This window comes from Rhea pennata, chromosome 1 (assembly GCF_028389875.1).
Source record: "Rhea pennata isolate bPtePen1 chromosome 1, bPtePen1.pri, whole genome shotgun sequence".
NCBI classification, from domain to species: domain Eukaryota; kingdom Metazoa; phylum Chordata; class Aves; order Rheiformes; family Rheidae; genus Rhea; species Rhea pennata.
In genome coordinates this window covers 198,989,917-199,009,415 of record NC_084663.1, presented here as the reverse complement: position 1 = coordinate 199,009,415, position 19,499 = coordinate 198,989,917, and the positions used below count along the sequence as shown (strand labels likewise).

Sequence of the window (19,499 nt, the reverse complement as noted above, 5' to 3'; positions counted from 1 at the left end):
TCTTAGTTAAAAGTGCATAATTAGTTTACTCAGTTTTAACTTTTTGATAAAATTTTGATGAATTTTTCTTTCAATATAAGAATGATTGTTCAGTGTGGAAATTTATGAAAGGGTTTTTTCCTACCATTGCTTTTCAGGTTTTTATCACCTTTCCCCCTGGTTCTAGGAGGACTGAGTATTTACACTAGTTGGGATGCACCTCTTACTGGTCCTTGAAAACTTTTTTTCATTTTGCAGTTGAACAATTTTGGAAAACTTGCGTATGTGCTATCTTTTTGATATAGAAAACTCTCCTGAAAGTCTGTGTTGAGACTTAAGCACTGTAAAGGTCTTCATTACAGAGAATAAAGTTAAAATGCTCAGTAGTAGTTATAAAGATTTAGAACACTACCTTATTACAGGATTGAGATTGGTATGTAAGATCCCACTAACTGCTGTGAAGCTTGTTTTTTATTAATATTTTTTATTATTTTTTATTATTATTTTGATTTTTTGCCTCTAACTTTAGGATTCTGAGAAATACGTAGAGCAATTGCTTACGTTATTTAATCGATTTAGTAAGTTGGTTAAAGAAGCTTTCCAAGATGATCCAAGATTTCTTACTGCAAGAGATAAGGTATGTTTCTGCTGATCATTTGTTTTCAGCTTTTTAAGAATTGTGGAGATTCTTACTATGATGTTCCTGAAATCTTTGTGCAAATTAGTTTTTATATTTGGAAACTACTGAGTAACTAAACTGGACTAAAACATCAATAAAACTTACTACCAATTGATTACACTTTGCTTTGATTTATATTGTATTAGTTTATGAAACTGCATTTGTTTTTAAATTTCTAATGTTGTGCAGCACCTCATAAGACTATCTTTGTGTTGAGCAGCTTAAGTTTTGTTGTCTGATTCAATATTAGATTTATGTTTAGGATTTACTATATTTCTGGGTGTAATACCTTGACTTCACATACACGGTCTGTTCCATGCAGTCTCTTCTGAGGTTGTTGCTTAAAGGAAAGTAGATGTTTACGGAAAAGATAGAAATGTAAAGCATCAGTTAATGGAAAACTGAGTCATAGGATTTGAACTTTTATGCTGAAAATTAAATCTATAAACTTCAGGCTAATAAATGAATAGGTGAAATTGTAATGCAGTATTATGTTACAGTCATCTGAAAAGGGGAAATAAAACCTCTAATTTCACACTTCGAAGAGAGAAGATGGATGAAGCACTAATAACTTGTAATTGTTTATCTTAGGCATACAAAGCAGTTGTGAATGATGCTACAATATTTAAACTTGAATTGCCATTGAAGCAAAAGGGGTAAGCCATATAAACTTAATGTGAATCAAGTTTTTAAAATTGTTAAAGATCAAGCTTCTGTTTTTAAATGCCTCTTTTAAATACGCTCTGTTGCTTTTTTTAAAGTTCTTCAAATTCCTTGAATAATGCAATTTATCATTGCTTATGAAACTCTGTTAAAACATCTTTCACAGGGGGTCAAAAATGAAGCCTGTATAAACTCAAATTTACTTGTTGTAATTGAGATCTGTTACTTTTATAATGGAATCATGAGTCACTTTGTTAGCTGAACTAAATAATGCTTTCTAGAATTATTATTTCCAAATAACTGAGCAGTGTAACTCGCTGAAACTTCAGTAAAAGTCCTGGGGAAAATTGAGGCAGTGACCACTGTGAGCTATGAGAGTGACCTTTGTGGGCATAACAATTTTGTGGCCATGCAGGATCAACTGGGTTAGTTTAAACAGCTTTCTGTAGAAGATTAAGTTAACTGTGTGACTTTTCATTCAAAAAAAAAAAGCAACACACCTAGAGTATCCACTTAGATAACTCAGCCAAAAGGAGGTAGCAGTCAGTTAATTAAAACTGTTAATTTTAACATGTGATGTGCCACTTGAGTAGGGATCTGTACATGTTTATGTAGTTGGGATTGCATATGTATAATTTGTGATTTGACTTGCTACAGAAACAAAGCTTATGTAGTTGGGCTGTCAGCTTCCCCTTCCAAGTTATCGTCTTTATCAAATTACATTGCAGTTGACTGAAGGGTGCATCTCTCAAATTTCTACACCTTCCGTGAAAAATAAGAGCACATCAGGTGAAAGAGACAGAAAAAAAGCAGTAGACTGAAAGGAACAGTGTCTGCTTGGGAGAAGTCAGTCAGGCTGTCCAGCTGCTGCACACTGGGCGCCTGACATGGATGCTTAGCTCTAGACAGGCCACAGCACGTACAAGGTACCAGAGGCACAGTAGATGGCTGAGTTACTTCTGCATTTGTTCCCTGAACGCTTTTCCTCACACCGAGTGTGTACAAGGGTGTTGGTAGATCTTCAGCTAGTGGAAGTAGTTGTTTTCCTTTGCTGTCTTTAATGAAAATAACATTTAAATAATCATGTGGAGAATCTACTGTTGGAATTGCATTAACAATGAAACTCTTGCACTCTGTATTATAGATACAATGTAGTTGCCAGTCTGTTATTTTGGGAAGTTTTACCCCTAACAGCAAACAAGTACAAAATATTTTTAGTCCCCCAAGACAGGAAAACAAATTCTACTTTTCGCAATAATTTTTATTATATGATGAGAGGAAGAAAGAGTTGCTGTATGACTAGATACTCTTTTCATTTGCCTCATGTTGATTCTGTGACAGACCCAGCAAATAAGGTGAAGACATAAGAATGGAATAGTTTGAGGTGCAATATCTGTTGGGAATTTACCGTAGATACAGTAATCTAATAATAGATGTGGCTTATGATCAGAACAAATCTCAGTAACAGTACATTGGTTCCAAATTATGATTACTGGTCGAAGTTACAGCTGATAAGGCTGTTATTGTTAGGACTAAAATGATCTCACGTTGGTTAGGGCATGAGTTATTATGTGATAGAGTTGCTATGGTTTTATCCTTGAGATTTCTAAGAAAACACCAAACTGAGTTTCAGAGATGCTATTAATTCATTTTCTAGGATTCTTATTTAGAAGATTAAATTTTGTAGGCAGTAGGCTGGGTTCAGAGTATGTACTTTATTTTATGGAACATCAACATAGCATGTATAACTCTTTGCAATCTGTGGTAAGCTAATCTAAGGTCTCCAAGAGCCTCAAATGAAATAGATACATTTTCTTTTAAGAGAGCTGAACAAATTAAAATGATTCTCTACACCATTTTTTGGTATGGGTAAAGGCTATATTTTTCTTATTTCAAGTTTATCACCTGGCTCTTTTTTCAGGATAAGTAATCATCATTATCTGAAAGTTCCTTTTTATACTCTTTTCTCTGGGAAAAGACATGAAACTTTATCTGTGCGGTTTTATTATTTAGCATCCATGAGTCTGAGTGTGTGTGTTTGGGAAGGAGGGGGATATAAAAATCTATTTAGCATTTTGGTTCTTATTCTGTGTTTGGTTTTGGAGTAATGGTAAGCCTTGCTGTCTTGATGTTATTGGACGAACACCTTCACAAAGGTCTGTCCATGAATTTTGCTCTTTGTACAGTGGTAGGCAATGTAGAGAAGGTTATTCTAGGTCTCAGGTTATGTTTTAATTTCCTGTGGGAACATCCAAACCAATACCTCAGTAAAACTGTGTTTCATTCCTTGGAAACTAAATGTGTCTAATGATGTATTTTAGGTTTGTGGATTTTGCTTCCCTTTCCTCCCCCCCACCCCCCAGCTTCAAAGCAGAATTTTCTAGGTTTCTTTCTTAACACCACGAAGGTGGTAGTCTTCTGTTCATTCCGCTTCTCAAGCTTCTTTGAGTTATCTAGTTGTTCAGTCTGTTTTTAATTGAACTGAAACTTTATCTCAACTAATCTGTGCTATTAAGTTTAGCTTAAGAACATGGAATTTGGTAATTTGTGTGTGCTGTCAGGATCCTGAAGACACCTGTTCAGAAATACGAAGGAACATGTTGCTTAAGTGAGAATTCTGTCCTGTAATTGCCAAGGCTGTTGATCTGCTCTTGCTTCAAATGGCCTTAAGGAAGGCAGCAGACACCAGCCTACGAGCTACTTTATAAGCTAGAAAGGATGAGTTATCTGAAGAGTTTTAGCACCTTCTGTGCTTGCTGATGAGGTAGGGTGAGAGAATAAGCACGAACACTGGATCCCTGAGCGCCCCCATGGCTTTCCTGTTAGCTTGCATTCTGTCTCTGTTTTGGGCCCATTCAAGTGTATCTGCCCAAGATAACCTGTTACAGAGAGAGCTGGCTCTAACAATTCAAGACAAGCAGTCAAGTCCTTTATGAGTAGGGGTTGATCCCTGGCACTTGTTTAGTCAGCAGCCTCTGCAGGGGTTTAGGAATGCCACCTTGTGTCCTTTGCACACATTTTGAAGGACTGCAGTTTAGCTACTGTAGTATCTTCTTGTTCAATTTTAATCTTTTTAATCTCCAAACTGTCAGCCTCCTGTTTCCACCCACTGTAAAATAATTTGATCCCATTGCTGCCCGATACATTTGTCTGGCTTTGCCATCTGTAAAACGCAGTGCATGAGGCTACTTCTTGAGAGTTGTCAGTAGGGGATACTGCCCAGATGAGTGAAACAGATTTCACTGCGGTATTTGGTAACTTTTTACTGGAATACTTACTGCTAGTCAATACTTAGTTGGGGTATTTTGGTCTCATTTCAAACTACAGTTTGGAAGTAATCCTACATAGTTAAGGGTTCTAAAATTAAAAGCAGTTGAAATGATCAGGCTGTAGAAGCTGTCTGAAAATGGTTGGTAGTATTTACTATTTGAAGAAGAAAAGGGAATTTTACCTAACTTTTCATTAGTTTAACAAAGGTATAAATTCATTGTAGGATTCTTGCAAAGTGGATGGGGAAGGGTGGTCTATCTTGTTAGCAGTTTGACAATTCCAGTATAGAAGGGTTCTCTTCAATTTGAAGATATGTTGTTGTTGTTTTATTTAGTGTTGGATTGAAAACACAGCCTGAATCCAAATGCCCTGAGCTTCTTGCTAATTACTGTGATATGTTGCTAAGAAAAACACCACTAAGCAAAAAACTAACCTCTGAAGAAATTGAAGCAAAGCTTAAAGAAGTGGTATGTTCTTTCTTTCTACTTCTTAATTGTTCTGATGAATAAATTTGGTTGTCATGTTTCTGGAAGAAGTTTAATGCCTTGATCTTGAAAACAAGTTGTGCAGGGTGTAATAATGGGGAATACAATTTGTTATATAATGAAGTGTGTACGTGTGTGTATGTATATAAGTTGTAAACTATGCAGTTTCATGCCTGTGTTGTCAGTTTATAAAATTAGTATGCTAATTTATTGCCAATATCAAACTGTGTAGTGTATTACAGTAAGTATCTATCATGCATTCCAGTCTAGAAAATGATATAGGAGATTTTTTTTTTTTAACATATCAGCGTTTAATGCCCTACATTCAAGAGATTCCTCGATGGTTGACAAATGAAAAAATGGGAGATACAACGTTATAAAAGATTCATAGCTGTTACCTGCGATAGTATGACAGTTCCTTTTAAGGCAGTCTCAGATAGCTTCTTTTTTTTACTTCATAGTCTGCAGTGTCATTAGATCATCATGGAAAGACTTGTCAGATAACAATTCAAACAAATATATTAAATTCTACTTCTTTTGACAGCTTTTGGTACTTAAATATGTACAGAATAAAGATGTTTTCATGCGGTATCACAAAGCCCACTTAACAAGACGCCTGATATTAGATATATCAGCTGATAGTGAAATTGAGGAGAACATGGTGGAATGGCTCAGAGTAAGTAGCCTAATGTTTTGCTTTATTTGCTCATTCCCTTTGCATGCAGCAAAGTTCATTCCTGAACTTAGGTATCCTTCTTGCTTAGGTGAGTTTTATTTTAAATTAAAAGCCACTTAGGCCATCTTATGCTTCCTTATTATTGCAAAACTTTTTGAAAGTAAAACAGCTTAGCTCTTTTCTAAGGGAAATTTTGACCCTAATAGGTAGTTACGGATTTTAAGATATTTCATATGTGAAATATTTGAAGCCTAAGAGATATATGCAAATGACCATAATGCATTTGACTTGGTTTTAGGTATGTAAATACATTTGAGACTTGTGATCAAACTAATTGAAATTTTATATAAATTAGAATGTGATTTCCATGCCATAAATGTTTCCTCAAATCTCAGAATTTATTGGTTCAGTAATGCTTGCATATGTTCGTAAGCACCTGGATTTCTTTTAGAGAATCCTCTGCCCTTAAGGGTAACTGCTTGTAATCTGTGGGAGGGAAAAAAAAACAAAACTTTTTAACTCATTGCAGTTCATTATTATAACTGATGCTAACTATGTACTTTGCTGTTAATTTTTTGAATTTATTATTTTAAAACTAAATGGTTTTGTTCTTAGAAATCTATGTTCTAATTCGGTGTTCTGTTTATTTTTACAGGAAGTAGGCATGCCAGCAGACTATGTAAATAAGTTAGCTAGGATGTTCCAGGATATCAAAGTATCTGAAGACTTGAACCAGGCCTTCAAAGAAATGCACAAAAACAATAAACTTGCTCTACCAGGTATTGTTTTCAAATGAGTTGCTATTTTTCGTTTTACTTGATGAAAAATAATTTTGTTGAATCTTAAGTTAAAAATTGTACCAGGTTGAACATAGTCATCCGGGCTTTGTTGCCTTTAGGTTTGAAGCGTCTGTACGCTGGGTAGACTCTGCTTCCTCTTAGCACTGATACTAGAGCTGTATCACTTTAAGTTACTCATTTTCTTTTTCCTCATGAGAAATCTTGTAGATTTAACCTTCCTACTTTTGTAGTTAAATTACAAGCAGAGGCTTGATCCTCAACCAGATGAATGCCTTAACTACTCCTTTTTTTTTTAATGCCCTCATTATTCTTCTTCAGTGCTTCGTGCTGTGCTCCTCCTTTACCTACCAGCAGGAAAGCTGGGTGCACACTAATAGTGCACTAACAGAGCTCAAATCATGTATCTGAGATTAAATTTTGCTGATGAGAGAGGCTAAGAAACATCTAGATTTTTCCAGTGCTGGAAAACGCCTTGAACAGTACAGAAAAGCAACAGCCATAAAGTAGCAACAGGGCTTAGGGAGCTCTGCAGAAGCCCGCAAAAAACATGAGATTTCAGTCAATATTGCTGGCAGAAGGTCAGCAGCACATAAGTAGAGTAGGTTAATGTCTAAATAGGCAGACAGCCAACTACTTTCTGAAGATTCAGTCCTCCTTAACTTTATTTAAAGTAGAAAAATACTTTTGTTTATATGTTTTACCTGGAGAGTCATATGATTCGTATTATCTTACAGCTGACTCTGTGAATATTAAAATTTTAAATGCTGGCGCCTGGTCTCGAAGTTCTGAAAAGGTATTTGTCTCGCTGCCCACGGAATTGGAAGATCTTATCCCAGAAGTTGAGGAGTTTTATAAAAAGAATCACAGTGGTAGAAAACTGCACTGGCATCACCTCATGTCCAACGGAATTGTAAGTTTATAGTTTTCAGTATGACTGTTTTAATGTGTGTACTTTGAATGTCTTTATGATAGCAAGAAAGCTGGTGTTTCAGAAAGGCTTACAAGCAAAATTGCGTCTTTCTATTCACAGATAACTTTTAAGAATGAGGTTGGCCAGTATGACTTGGAGGTAACAACATTTCAGCTAGCTGTGCTGTTTGCGTGGAACCAAAGACCCAGAGAGAAGATCAGCTTTGAAAATCTTAAGCTGGCAACTGAACTCCCTGACGCAGAACTTAGGAGGACTTTATGGGTATTTCCCTTTCCGTTGAAACAGATTTCTTCTAGTTTTTTTTTTTTTTTTTTTTTTTTTAACTCTGAAGTACGGGATTCCTATTTTTAAAGCACTATCAGATAATTTTTTGAAACTGAAGCATGAATACCTTTTCTACTAATTACTCAGTTACAATGCTGGCTCCCTGCACTACTGTTGAGCACATGCAGCCTTTACATTAAGGTGTTCTGTCTTCCCAGAATTACCTAACTTAGCTTTTGGAAACAGCAAGACCTTTCTGACCATATACTGCCTAAAGCACACAGTTAAGACTGTGGTTTGTGAAGTGGGACTGGTCTGATTCTAGGAACTCAGTGATACCTGCTAAATGTATGTTGCTTAAAAATAACTTATTTGCTCTATCTTTTAATTATTTGGTTTAAAAGTAATGAGACTGGTCAAGTAAAGCAGACTTAACACTAGAATTTACCTCCTTAGGTGCGAGTTCATGCATTTTACTTCTTCTGTATGTTCTTATTTACGCTAATTCATTTCAAAAAGTGACATGGTAAGCTGCATCCCCTCTGTGATTTTACTGATGTCTTCATGTTGCCCTCCAGCAGCTCCAAACAAGACTGTAGTTCCCCTGCTACAGTCCATGCAGCAGGGAGCTATGTTTTTAAATGATTATTGTTTCCATTTAGAAATCTGGTGTTTTATTTTCATTCTTTTTTTTTCCCCCTTTTCTCTGTAGTCTCTTGTAGCATTTCCAAAGCTGAAACGTCAGGTTTTATTGTATGAACCTCAAGTCAATTCACCCAAAGACTTTACAGAAGGAACCCTCTTCTCGGTGAACCAGGAGTTCAGTTTAATGTAAGATGATGTTTGAAAATGAAAAAATAACATGCACTATTTTAGAATTAAAGGAATTCACTTTAACTCAACCTTCATCTTTGGAAATTTTCAAGAATAAGCCAGACAGACCCTTGGCTGCCCTGATTTTCACTTGAGTTTTGCTTGTGTTGCACTTCAAATAAGAGGTTGGACTAGATGACATCCAGGGGTCCCTTCAGATGAGTGTTTCTATGATTCTGATTTCTGTGGAGTTCCATTTCTTAAACACATATGGATGAGATGCAAAATATGAGGCTTTTGCTATCTTGCTGTTAGTAATGAACCTATGAGATTTCATATAGGAAGAACAGCATATAAGCAGAACATTAGTACTGTATTGATATTTCCATCTCCCCAGCTGTTTCAAAGACAGTGATAAGTTTAAACAGGAAATAAAACTGCATAATATTGTGGTGCCTTGTCACTGTGATTTTGACTAGAGGCACATCTTTATTTCAGTGAAAAATTGCAATACTCTTCCTGGTGCTTTGAAATCCTTCAGAACGTAAGATAGTATATAGGGAGAACCTCTAAGTGGTATGTACTGTTTAGCATATTTTACTTTTGATTTTGCCTCTATTGTGAATAATTAATTAGACTGAGATTAGAACTGACTCCTTGCTATTTATCTCAGACTTTGGGCCTCATTTTTACTGGACATCTGGATCTGTGGAGAGAGAGGTGTCAAATCTGCTGCTCCTAGTGCACAGTTTCTTGCCCAGGGCCCATGATGATCTTCCTTATCAGGATCATAAGTTTTAGGAAATGATGACAGGACATAACTGAAGAGACAGGCTGTACAGCAGATTTGTGGGTGGAGAATACCACCAGCTTTTTGCAATATTTATCTGTTTTTTCTCCTGTTTTTATGATAGCACTTCCTTTTGAAAAATGCACTAGTCCCATTTCCTGAAATTACTTGTAAAAGCTTTACAGAACGCTAGTTTTATATAATTATACTGAAATATATTTCTGTAGAAATTTATTCTTTCAATATTGCTGGTTACTTTTCAGTTTTGGACAGTCAGTTTCAGCTGATGGATGTTTTAAATGCTGGTATACTGGGTTTGTGTTGATGGGAGAAACCGACATTGTGTTTGAATTTACCAGCCAGCTACCTCACTGCTGCACTACTAATAGCCTATAAATACCTGATATAAGATGGTACTCAGTGCTATTTTAAAGAAAGTTTAATGGGAATTCCTTAAGTGAAAATATATTTTTGGCTTATTTTTGTACAATGCAACTTTTTCAGAAAAAATGCTAAAGTTCAGAAAAGGGGCAAGATAAATTTGATTGGTCGATTGCAACTTACGACGGAGAGGATGCGAGAAGAAGAGAATGAAGGAATAGTTCAGCTAAGAATATTGCGGACCCAGGCAAGTAAAACTGACAGGGGAATATAAAATTACCTTAATTCCTTTCTTATATTATTGCTGTTACATACTGTCCACATTTGAAAGCTAATGAATGAAATGAATGCTTGCGATCCTCTGGAAATACCAGAGTGTGTGTGTGCGCATGCATGCTTGTAGATAACAGCCTTCTTTCTGATATATCAAATTCTAATTTGCTAAGAGGAGGAATCAGTTACTAAGCAAGCGAAGGCATAATTGTTAGTGGGTGGCAGCAGACGGTCAGGTTGACTTGCTTGATATGCTAAGATGAACAAACAATATTGCTGATCTTGAGGTCTTTTTGACTGCTCTGTATGAAGAGAGTAGCATAGTCTGAGTTGGAGGGGGTCACACATCAGTAACAGTAGTAATACTTTTGAGAGGCCTTCTCTTTATAGGGAAAGTTTGTAAGTACACTTTAGATATAAAAACTGCAAATTCCTGTTTTGTGATTAATGTCCTTCGGCAACAATGCTCATGTGAAATCTTTGAGCTGATGATTCTGAAGAACTAGTTTGGGCATCAGAGATTGTCACCTGCAATGGAGTTTCAGACTCACAGGTTCTCTTCAAATTACACATCTTTTCTGATCGCTTTAATTACATTCCAGGCTAGTCACATTGCAAATCATACCGCCTGACTGAGCATCTTGGCCATCCTTTCAGCAGGATTAATACCTGGTTGCACTTACCAAATGAGAACTCTCTGTTTTGACATCAATACCATTTCCCATGGCATTCCCCTGGAGATGGTGACTTCTGCTTATAGAGTGAATAAATGTTAGATTTTAGTGACTAATTCACATTTAAATATAAGATTTATCTGCAGATTCATCTTCAGAAGTTGGGGAGTGCATTCATCCTGTTTTTCTTGCATCTTGTTAATGCTTCAATCTGTTACTTATCAGCCTCTTTATAAGAAAAGTTCATTGAACTGTTCACTGAACATAATTACTTGTGCTAAGAAATGCAGCAACAGAATGTGACTTCGTACCTAATGAACTGACACATTCAAATTCAAAGCCATATTATACTACATGGATTTATAATTTCAAGAATGCTTTTAAGGTAGCCTAAACTAACCTTTTGCTACAGTATTTACCCTGGTTTGAGTTTTGCCAAGTTCTTGGCTGCAGCTTGTGAGGTGAGGATATCCATGGTCTGATCTTGCATGTAAAAGGTGTTCTTACTGCATTTTTTTTCCCAGCATTCCTGGCATTAGTTTTCTTTATTCTTTTTTTGTGTTATGGGACTGGGAGAATAGAAACTCCCAAGCAATCTTTATCCTGTTTTATTCTAACGTTTAAAGCTTAACCATGGAATTCTACATGGGCAACTGGTTGTGATTCACAACAATGAGGCATCTTATTTAGAGTGTGTTTTGGGTGTTCCTCCCCACAAGTGGGTTAAGATGGCCCTCATTTTTAGAAATGGTAAGTAAGAGTAGAAGTTTATCCTGTCTTATTTTAATTGCAACCTGTCTTATGCACAGCATTTACTATATCATGTTTGTACTGAGACTACCTGATGGCAAGATAATTTTTCTGTTTGATCTTTGCAAAAAAATCATATTTTTTGCTGTCTTGACTTAATAAGGAGCCCCCTGTGTTCACTTTGTCACTTCCATTGGATATTTCAAAAGTATGTGTGTATATATAAGTTATAAAACTTTTTTCTTTTCCCCCCCACCAGGAGGCTATCATCCAAATAATGAAAATGCGGAAGAAAATTACTAATGCCCAGCTTCAGACTGAACTGGTAGAAATATTGAAAAACATGTTCTTGCCACAAAAGAAAATGATAAAAGAGCAAATTGAATGGCTTATAGAGCACAAATATATCAGAAGAGATGAGTCAGATATCAACACCTTCATATATATGGCATAATTTGAGGACTCTGTAAGATGCTGAGAACACAAATGGAAGGGTGCTTGGACAGATAGCTGCAACAGTTTATGCTGCAGAAGGACTTGCTTTGACTTTCGTTACATATTCAAATCCCTGCCTTACCTTTAAAGAGGACTATATTTTGCCAATCTCATTCAGCTAGCATGATGGCATTCCCTTCATGTTGCACACTTTTAACAGCATGCTGTTTTGTGGGAAATTTGCATTCATGAAGAGCCCATTGTGAACTTTTTAAAGTAGATTTGATTTACACCCACCAGGAAGAATACAAGTTTGGGTTTTTTGATGACCAGTACTTGCACAAGGAAAAGAATACTCAAATACTCATGCACTGAGGAACTGCTATTAGTTTTATTTTTGTTTATTTTTAAATGCAATTAGGACTAGAAGTAGCACTTTCACTTTGTGTTTTGGATCAACAGAGTAATGTACTGTCCACCTTTGATCCTTTTTATGTAATAACATTTGAGAAACACATACACATGCCTCACAACTGATATGTATTTGTTACCGTTAAAACCTGTTGGCTAGAGCAGTGCTTCAATCTAGTAACTGGATTTTAATAATTGACACACAAGTGACGTGAAAGTAATTCCAATTTGTGGGCGATATTTTTCCTTAAGCAGGAGATCATTGTTTTTATATTGTTTGCTGTAAACAAATGGATACACATTATTTGTTATCTTATTTGAACAGGTGATTTGCTACAATCTTTTTGAAGAGATGAAGCATTCTTGAATGATACTTCACTCTTAAAAACAATTTTCATGGGTGGGTCTGCTAGAGTGAACAGAAATATTAAGTGTATTTCCTTGTACATTTAATATTTGTATTCCAAATATTTAAGTATGACTACATAAATCTGAATGCATTAAAGAGTAATTGATGCACAACTCTCCCAGAAAGAAAGTAATACTTGAAGATTTCTATCAGTTCCTCATGGATAACTTTATATATACCTGTAAGGTTAATCGAATTTGACTGTTTTGTTGCTAAAGAAGTCAAAAAGTCAGCATCTTTATATGAAAAACAAATTTTCCTTTTTTTTTTTTTTTTTTTTTTTTTTTTTAGCTGCCAGGAGGTAGGAAATACAGCTGTAAGAAAATGGTAAAAGTTAAGGGGAAATATATCTTGTTTAGTGTATGCAGAGAGAGTGCCAAATACACATCAACAATACAATACTACATTTTAATGTTACCTCTTCTTTTTTCAATCATCTTTAGTAGTCTTTTGTCAATACCAGACTCTCTGCTACTCTGAAATGCTCCAGCATGTACTGGACTGATAACATGAATCGCTGTGCCTGTTTTGGGACAAAAGGTAAGTTGAGTTTTACTCGATTCTATATGAACGCTCAATAAATGTCACAGGCAACTGTACTTATTTTTTAAAAATTTACCACTTCAACTACAACATCTAAAGGTCTCATCTCTTTTGATGATTGAAAGGGGGAAGAGGATGCAATTTACTTTACTCAAAAAGTAAAACCTCCCAGGAAATTAGAGGAAGAGTTATATTTTCACATGGTTGTTATAAAGTGTCAAATGAGTAATTTAAAAGCAGACTCATTGCAAGAATGGCTGTTTGTCCACTTAAACAGGCTGCATGCTCTATTACTAATGTGTCAGTGTGATTGCTTGAGAACAGTACATATTCTTGAATAAGAAATCTACAGGAATTAGGGATTCATGAACAAGAGATGGACAGAAATTGAGGCCAGGCAAGTTAAAATTAATTGAAATCGTACAACTTAACGTCTATGCTTTGTTGATGCTCAAAAGTGGATGCTGTTTAAAAATATTGCATCTTTTATGTTAACCCTATGGTGTTGCTATTCAGAATCAAAAGCAAGTGCTGCTCTGTGTAGTTAACCAGTAAAACTATTTGAATATTCAAAATTAGAAGACAAAATTCTAATAAAAACTTTGTGCTACGAGATTTTCAGCATTTGTAATTTACATTAAAAGTAATAAACGCTCAGTTGGGATAATTGGGGGAAAATTGAGAGCCCAAAACTCTACAGTGTCTGAGCACACTCTTTTCAACATAAGAGTTTCCATCCCTCAATCAGAGAATAACAGATTTGAAATTATCACAAACAGGTGACCAAGAAGGTGGGAATATTCATTTCAAAGTCATTGATTTAATTTAAGAGAGAAGCTTAAGAGATTGTATCTCAGATACGGCTGTTTTAGAAGTCTGAGTGTATGCAGACAGCAACAGATTGCTGAAAGCTTATTAGCTCCATTTTTCCCTCCAATTAATAGATACAAAAGCATAACCTAAATGTTATCTATACACTTCTTAACGCCAGGGATGCAGAAATATAATGGGTAATGTGCCTATAACAGTCATTTTTCTTTAAACATATACTGGAAATGGATGTTGGTAGTTGGGGGGGTCTTTTTTTTTTTTTTTTTTTTTTTTTTATTAAATCTGAGAATCACACCAGCAAATTTGTTAAAGATGCAGAAACACATTTAGCATCCTTCATCAGGTCACTTTCACCAATATGCACTTAAAACTAGTACCATCTGGGGCACAGGGAGATACCTGGGGTAAACTGTTCTTCAGGGGAGGGTAGAGTTCAGATCTAAATGAAAATGAACTATTCTTCAATTGCAATATGGCAACAACGCACTTTTAAAGCTGCAATTTTTAGCTATGAATATGTCCAAAGACCTAGCCTAAAGAGGTGCTGCATCTGAAAAACATGTTGCCACACACACTGCCACGGTGAATTGCTATGGAATAAAATTTATTGTAGGAAAGATAGGAAAATCACTCTTAATGGGTTTAATTAAGAAATACTGTTAAATCTTTCTCTGTCCCAACAACTTGATGAGGATCTCAGTCTCAATTCTGAAGTCTTCCATTTTCCTCTTTTCACAGTTGGTGTCCCTAGCTTCTATTTTCACTCATCTACCTTTCATTTGTTATGACTGTAATGCAATTGCATTTCCAAAACAAAATGTGACTTTCTTGTTTTCACCTTTTTAAACTTAATATAAGCATTTTGAATGTTCATGTTGCATTTATTTGCATTGGGATGCCATTGTCCTGTAAAGTGCAAATTTTAAAAACATAATTGGCAAAAGATTTGTTAGTTTTACAGAAAGATTTGCTATCTTAAACTCAAACTGTTTTCTATTTTCATCTAAATGACTGGGATGCTATCTTTGTAATTCTTTGAGGTCATATTTGTGAAATAAACAATACATGAAAGCTTTCCTGTCATATACACTATATGTAGTCTGGAGTGTTGAGCAAACTTGAGTTCCTGAGTTGTAATATCTATCTACGTATGGTATTTACAATTTTGAATGTGTGCCACTACCAAGATAATAATGCTGTACAATTTTGAATGGTGGTAGTTTCTGTATGGCAGTCCAGCTGAACTATTTTGATGTACTGCTTAATTTTTGAATTTTATTTTTTAAGTTGTATAATTTATTTTCTTGCAAAATAAAATGTAATATAAAAAACTACTCATTTTAACAAGGTATTTTGATGTCTTCCCCTACAAAATTTTTAAGTTGAATTCAAGTACTCATCTAGGTACTGCCTGATTCAAAGTCCTGAAGTGTATTCTGATCAGGGTATCAAAAAAAACCCAACAACAACACTTGCAGTTCTTCTAGGTCTTGTTTTGTGTTATGATTTTCAAGTATTTAAGGGTAGAACTGTTCAGTCTACTACGTTGCTTTTAAAGATGGGCTGTAATATTTCCAAATTCATCAGAGTCTGACCTGCCAAAAGTGATTGAGGGGTGCTTAAAATTTTTGTTTATGACCTTTTTAAAAAATGACTATGCCTATGAAATTTCCTGGGACACACTTGGATTGCTGAATCTTGTAATATATTTGTTTCCTAAATCTGAGTGTCACTGAAAATTACTGGCCTTGTCACCAGATTATGGAAATTGTTGCGACCTTCAAGTAGTTGGTCGTGCAGTCAACAAGCTGTGATTTAGGACTTGTTGATTGCCCAAAGGAGTGCTTCTGCTGGAGTGGCTTTTCTTTGACTGTCCTTGCTTTTTAATGTGAAAACTCTTACATTTCAACTCTTCCTCTTCTTTTTTTTTTTTTTTTTTTTTTTTTTTTTTTTTTTTTTTTTATGTGCACCACATAAACTCAGTGTTTTGTGCTTTCTGGTGTATGCAAAAGTTAGAATTATTTCTATGGAATAAATACTATTTTTGAGTGACTCCTCAGTGTGCATGGCAATTTTCAGTCTGGCAGTCCTTGTACGCAGAATTTTCATAGCACACTGCTGTTACTTCTCTGACTTCTTTTCACTGTTAGGACAAAGTGTAGTCTTTCACAGCAATGGTCTTCCAGGACAGGAGGTTGTCTTGTCGAATAAACTGGTTATCACAAGAGTTACTTAGCTGATTCAGCTTCTACCAGCTTAAAATTGATCGCAGTTTAGGTGGAATCAGTGACCTAAAGGCTCTACACCTCTCTTGTTCTGGTAAATTAAGCAGGTGGCTTAATTTTTCTCTTTTGCTTTATATATAAACATCTTTGTGTTTCATTCTTACACATTCTGTTGATGGAGATCTGCTGTGCAACTTCAGCTAGATACTGTGCACCACATCCTGCATGTGATCTAAGTGAGAATGGCTGGGGGTATATAGTCTTCTGCTTCAATCTGCTGATTTGGGGCACAATTAAAGCAAGCCAAATCTCCTAAGGAAGAACAGCATTATGTGGTGATTTTTAACAGCCTAAAAGACTGAAAATAGTAACTATGTGATTTTCTTGCTGAGAAGAGTAAGAATTAAAGGAGATGCACTATGATTTTCTCTTTACGTGCTCTTTCTGTTTTTAAGACCACAGTTTAATCCTACGTCTATATAGTTCAGGATTTGGTATGTATTGCAGTCGTAGTATGTCATAGTTAAGTTTCTGCTGCCTGCATTTTAATGTAGATTGGTAAAGAAATCATGAATAAATGAGTATGTGAAATGTTACAGAAGTTTAACAAGAACCATGACTCTTAGATAAAGCATAGTGATAAAAAGTGATTGTCATCTTACTTTCACTGGAAAGCTTGCCCAAATAAAGAGAATAGGAAAGTCCATAAGTTATAGCAGATCAAATGTAAATTGGAAATCATGGCATCTGTAAAGGATTTTGAAGAGCACCTGGCAAAGGATGTTCAAGCTGACTGGGGTGGGAGGGAGGAGGAGTTGCGTTGTTTTTAATGCATCACAAACATTGGTGGGACTGCTTGGTGACCTTTTGGTCAAGTGCCTGCAGAAGGGGCACTTGAAGGTGATAAGCTGTAGCATAGCAGAGAAACTCAATTCTGTCTTTGAATTGATTTGTATTGCTGAAGGCATTAAGGAAATTCCTACACCTCCTGCATTTTTTCATAGTGGGTAGTCAGAGGAGATTAGATCAAGTTGAGGTAAATATGCTGGAGGTATCATACCAAAAGGTAAGCTAGATGTCATCTGATCCAGGTGGACTTACTAATGTTCAGCCATTGCTTCTAAAGGAACTTAGACGTGAAACGGAGCTGCTGGCTGAGATGTGATACCTATGGTGTGCCATGGGTTGCCAAAGTAACTCTCGTCCACCAAAAAAGGCTCTAGAGAGGATACTGGGAACTACAAGCCAACACCTACAACTTCCACCTTTCGCAGAGTCTGTGATAAAAGAATAATTTCGCTGATGACATATAATCACATGAATAAACAGTTTATTGAGGAAGTGTCATTATAGCCTCTATAAAAGAAAAGCCTGCCAAGCCTGCTGGCATACAGTAGAGGGTGCAATAAACACATGGAATGAAGGGACATACAGTTGAATTTTGCAAAAGCTTTTAACAGTTTCCATATCAAATGGTACCAGGGAAGCTAAGTTGCCAGGGAGCTGGAGAAAGTTAGGACTTCAGAGAGAAGGCAGATGTGACTATGAGGCAAAAAGGCAGAATCATTCGGTATCAGCCCTAGGAGGTGCTCGATCAAAACTAGCAAAAAATTGGTTTAAATCAGCTAAAAGATGACTCCATACAGATCTGGAATTTGTTTCTATGGCAGATTGTGAATGCACATCACAGGTACAAGCAGGTTCAAAAATAGATAAATGCATGGAAAACACATTCATAAACATATTAATGCCAAAACATCCATAAAATGGATGCTGGCGAAATTCAAAGAGAATCAAGTACAGATAGTGGCCAGGCTCTTTTGCTCAACCTCAAGAAGTGGTAATGCAGGGTGCTATTCTTTTGCTATAGTCCATTTTGAACAATCCTTTTTCTGAATTCTCCTTAAATTTGAATTAACCTAATCAATCTTAAAGTCCCCCCAGAGAAGAAAGGGGAAAAAGAGGAAGAAGGAGGAAAAAAATAAAAAAAAAAAAGCAAACTACTGATAACTGATTGCAGGAAGCAACAGCTGGAGGGGGGAAATAAGGACGATGTATGAGAGTTAAGAGACCAAAAATGTCAAGGTAGAGGAGCACCTTGCAGAGCACCCCTGTCGGTGCCCACTGTTCCCTGAAGGTACCCAAGGAGGCCATGACCAACTGGTGCTCTGCCTAGAGACATGGGACTGGAAACAGTTCCCACAGTCAAAGGGATTTCTTCCCCTCTGCCTGTCACATTTGCTGCTGCAGGTGGTGGGACTGGCCAGTTTGGGCAGGGCTATGAAGGGGTTAGCAAGGACGTCCTGTAGCATGCAGGGCTCAGGCAAAGAGGGGCAGACAGGCAGATGAGGAGGAAGGTGCAGCCAGGATCTCAGGGAGAAGGACTGCTGCACAGTGCACTCAAGCACGTGTGCACTTGCATGAGGGAATACTGGCCTAGATGGACCTTTGTTTTGACGCATCCACAGACTTAGTGTTGTCAGATATTGCGTTAGGAGCTTTGTATCCTGACCTAATTTTAGTTATTAAATTAAATAATTTAGGCTATGTTGTATCTTCTGAATTCTAATAGAGTTAATATTTATGTTGCAGAAAACTGATAAATTATCTGGTAACCTTGCTTACCCTTTAAGCCAGGTAAGTGATGCTTTGCATAATATACATATATATATTTATATATATATGCATATATATATATATAATGTAATATTCAGCAATGTGGGCTTGTAGTGATCCTAACTGAAAGAGCACTGTGCATTGAGGAATTCATGATCCAGGTAACGGGTTAACACAGGCAGGTGCAGGCGGGCACAGCGCTGTGCTGCGGTTACAGCTGGGCTGCAGGCTGTGCCAGGCTGCACACGCAGCCGGCACGGGGTGGCCTTCGCTGGCTGATCGCCGTGAAGGGCCTGGGGACAGCTCCCACCTGGCACCAGCTGTCGCACCACTTGCCTGTCCTCGGCTCTATCTCGAAGCTAGGCAGCACGTTTTTGTATGAACATCCTTTTGCTTGAGTGTAGAAATGATGAATAGGGTTGTTTCCTTCTAAGAAAATCCCGTAAGAGCTCTAAAGAGCAAAAGGTTGGGAACTTCTCCAGGGATGGGATCTGCACTGCATGCTGTGCGTAACTGGAAGTCAGTCCAATGCTGTGTAGTTTAGGGCTCAAGCGTCTGAACGGATGCAAGATTATCTATGCAATCCTCTTTTTTCTCCTGG

General features: G+C 36.6%; 1 protein-coding gene across 1 annotated transcript in view; it reads left to right on the top strand.

Annotated features, from left to right (window-relative positions):
* Nucleotides 1–15,391, top strand: part of CUL5 (cullin 5) — a 35,596-nt gene extending 20,205 nt beyond the window's left edge. Inside the window, exons 10-19 of the mRNA XM_062567270.1 lie at nt 509–616; nt 1,250–1,314; nt 4,926–5,058; nt 5,621–5,752; nt 6,408–6,531; nt 7,287–7,462; nt 7,583–7,744; nt 8,460–8,578; nt 9,855–9,978; nt 11,688–15,391. Coding sequence (XP_062423254.1) covers nt 509–616; nt 1,250–1,314; nt 4,926–5,058; nt 5,621–5,752; nt 6,408–6,531; nt 7,287–7,462; nt 7,583–7,744; nt 8,460–8,578; nt 9,855–9,978; nt 11,688–11,882 — 1,338 coding nt within the window. The 3' untranslated portion in view covers nt 11,883–15,391. The remainder of the gene's footprint in view (nt 1–508; nt 617–1,249; nt 1,315–4,925; nt 5,059–5,620; nt 5,753–6,407; nt 6,532–7,286; nt 7,463–7,582; nt 7,745–8,459; nt 8,579–9,854; nt 9,979–11,687) is intronic.
* The last annotated feature ends 4,108 nt before the right edge of the window (nt 15,392–19,499 follow it).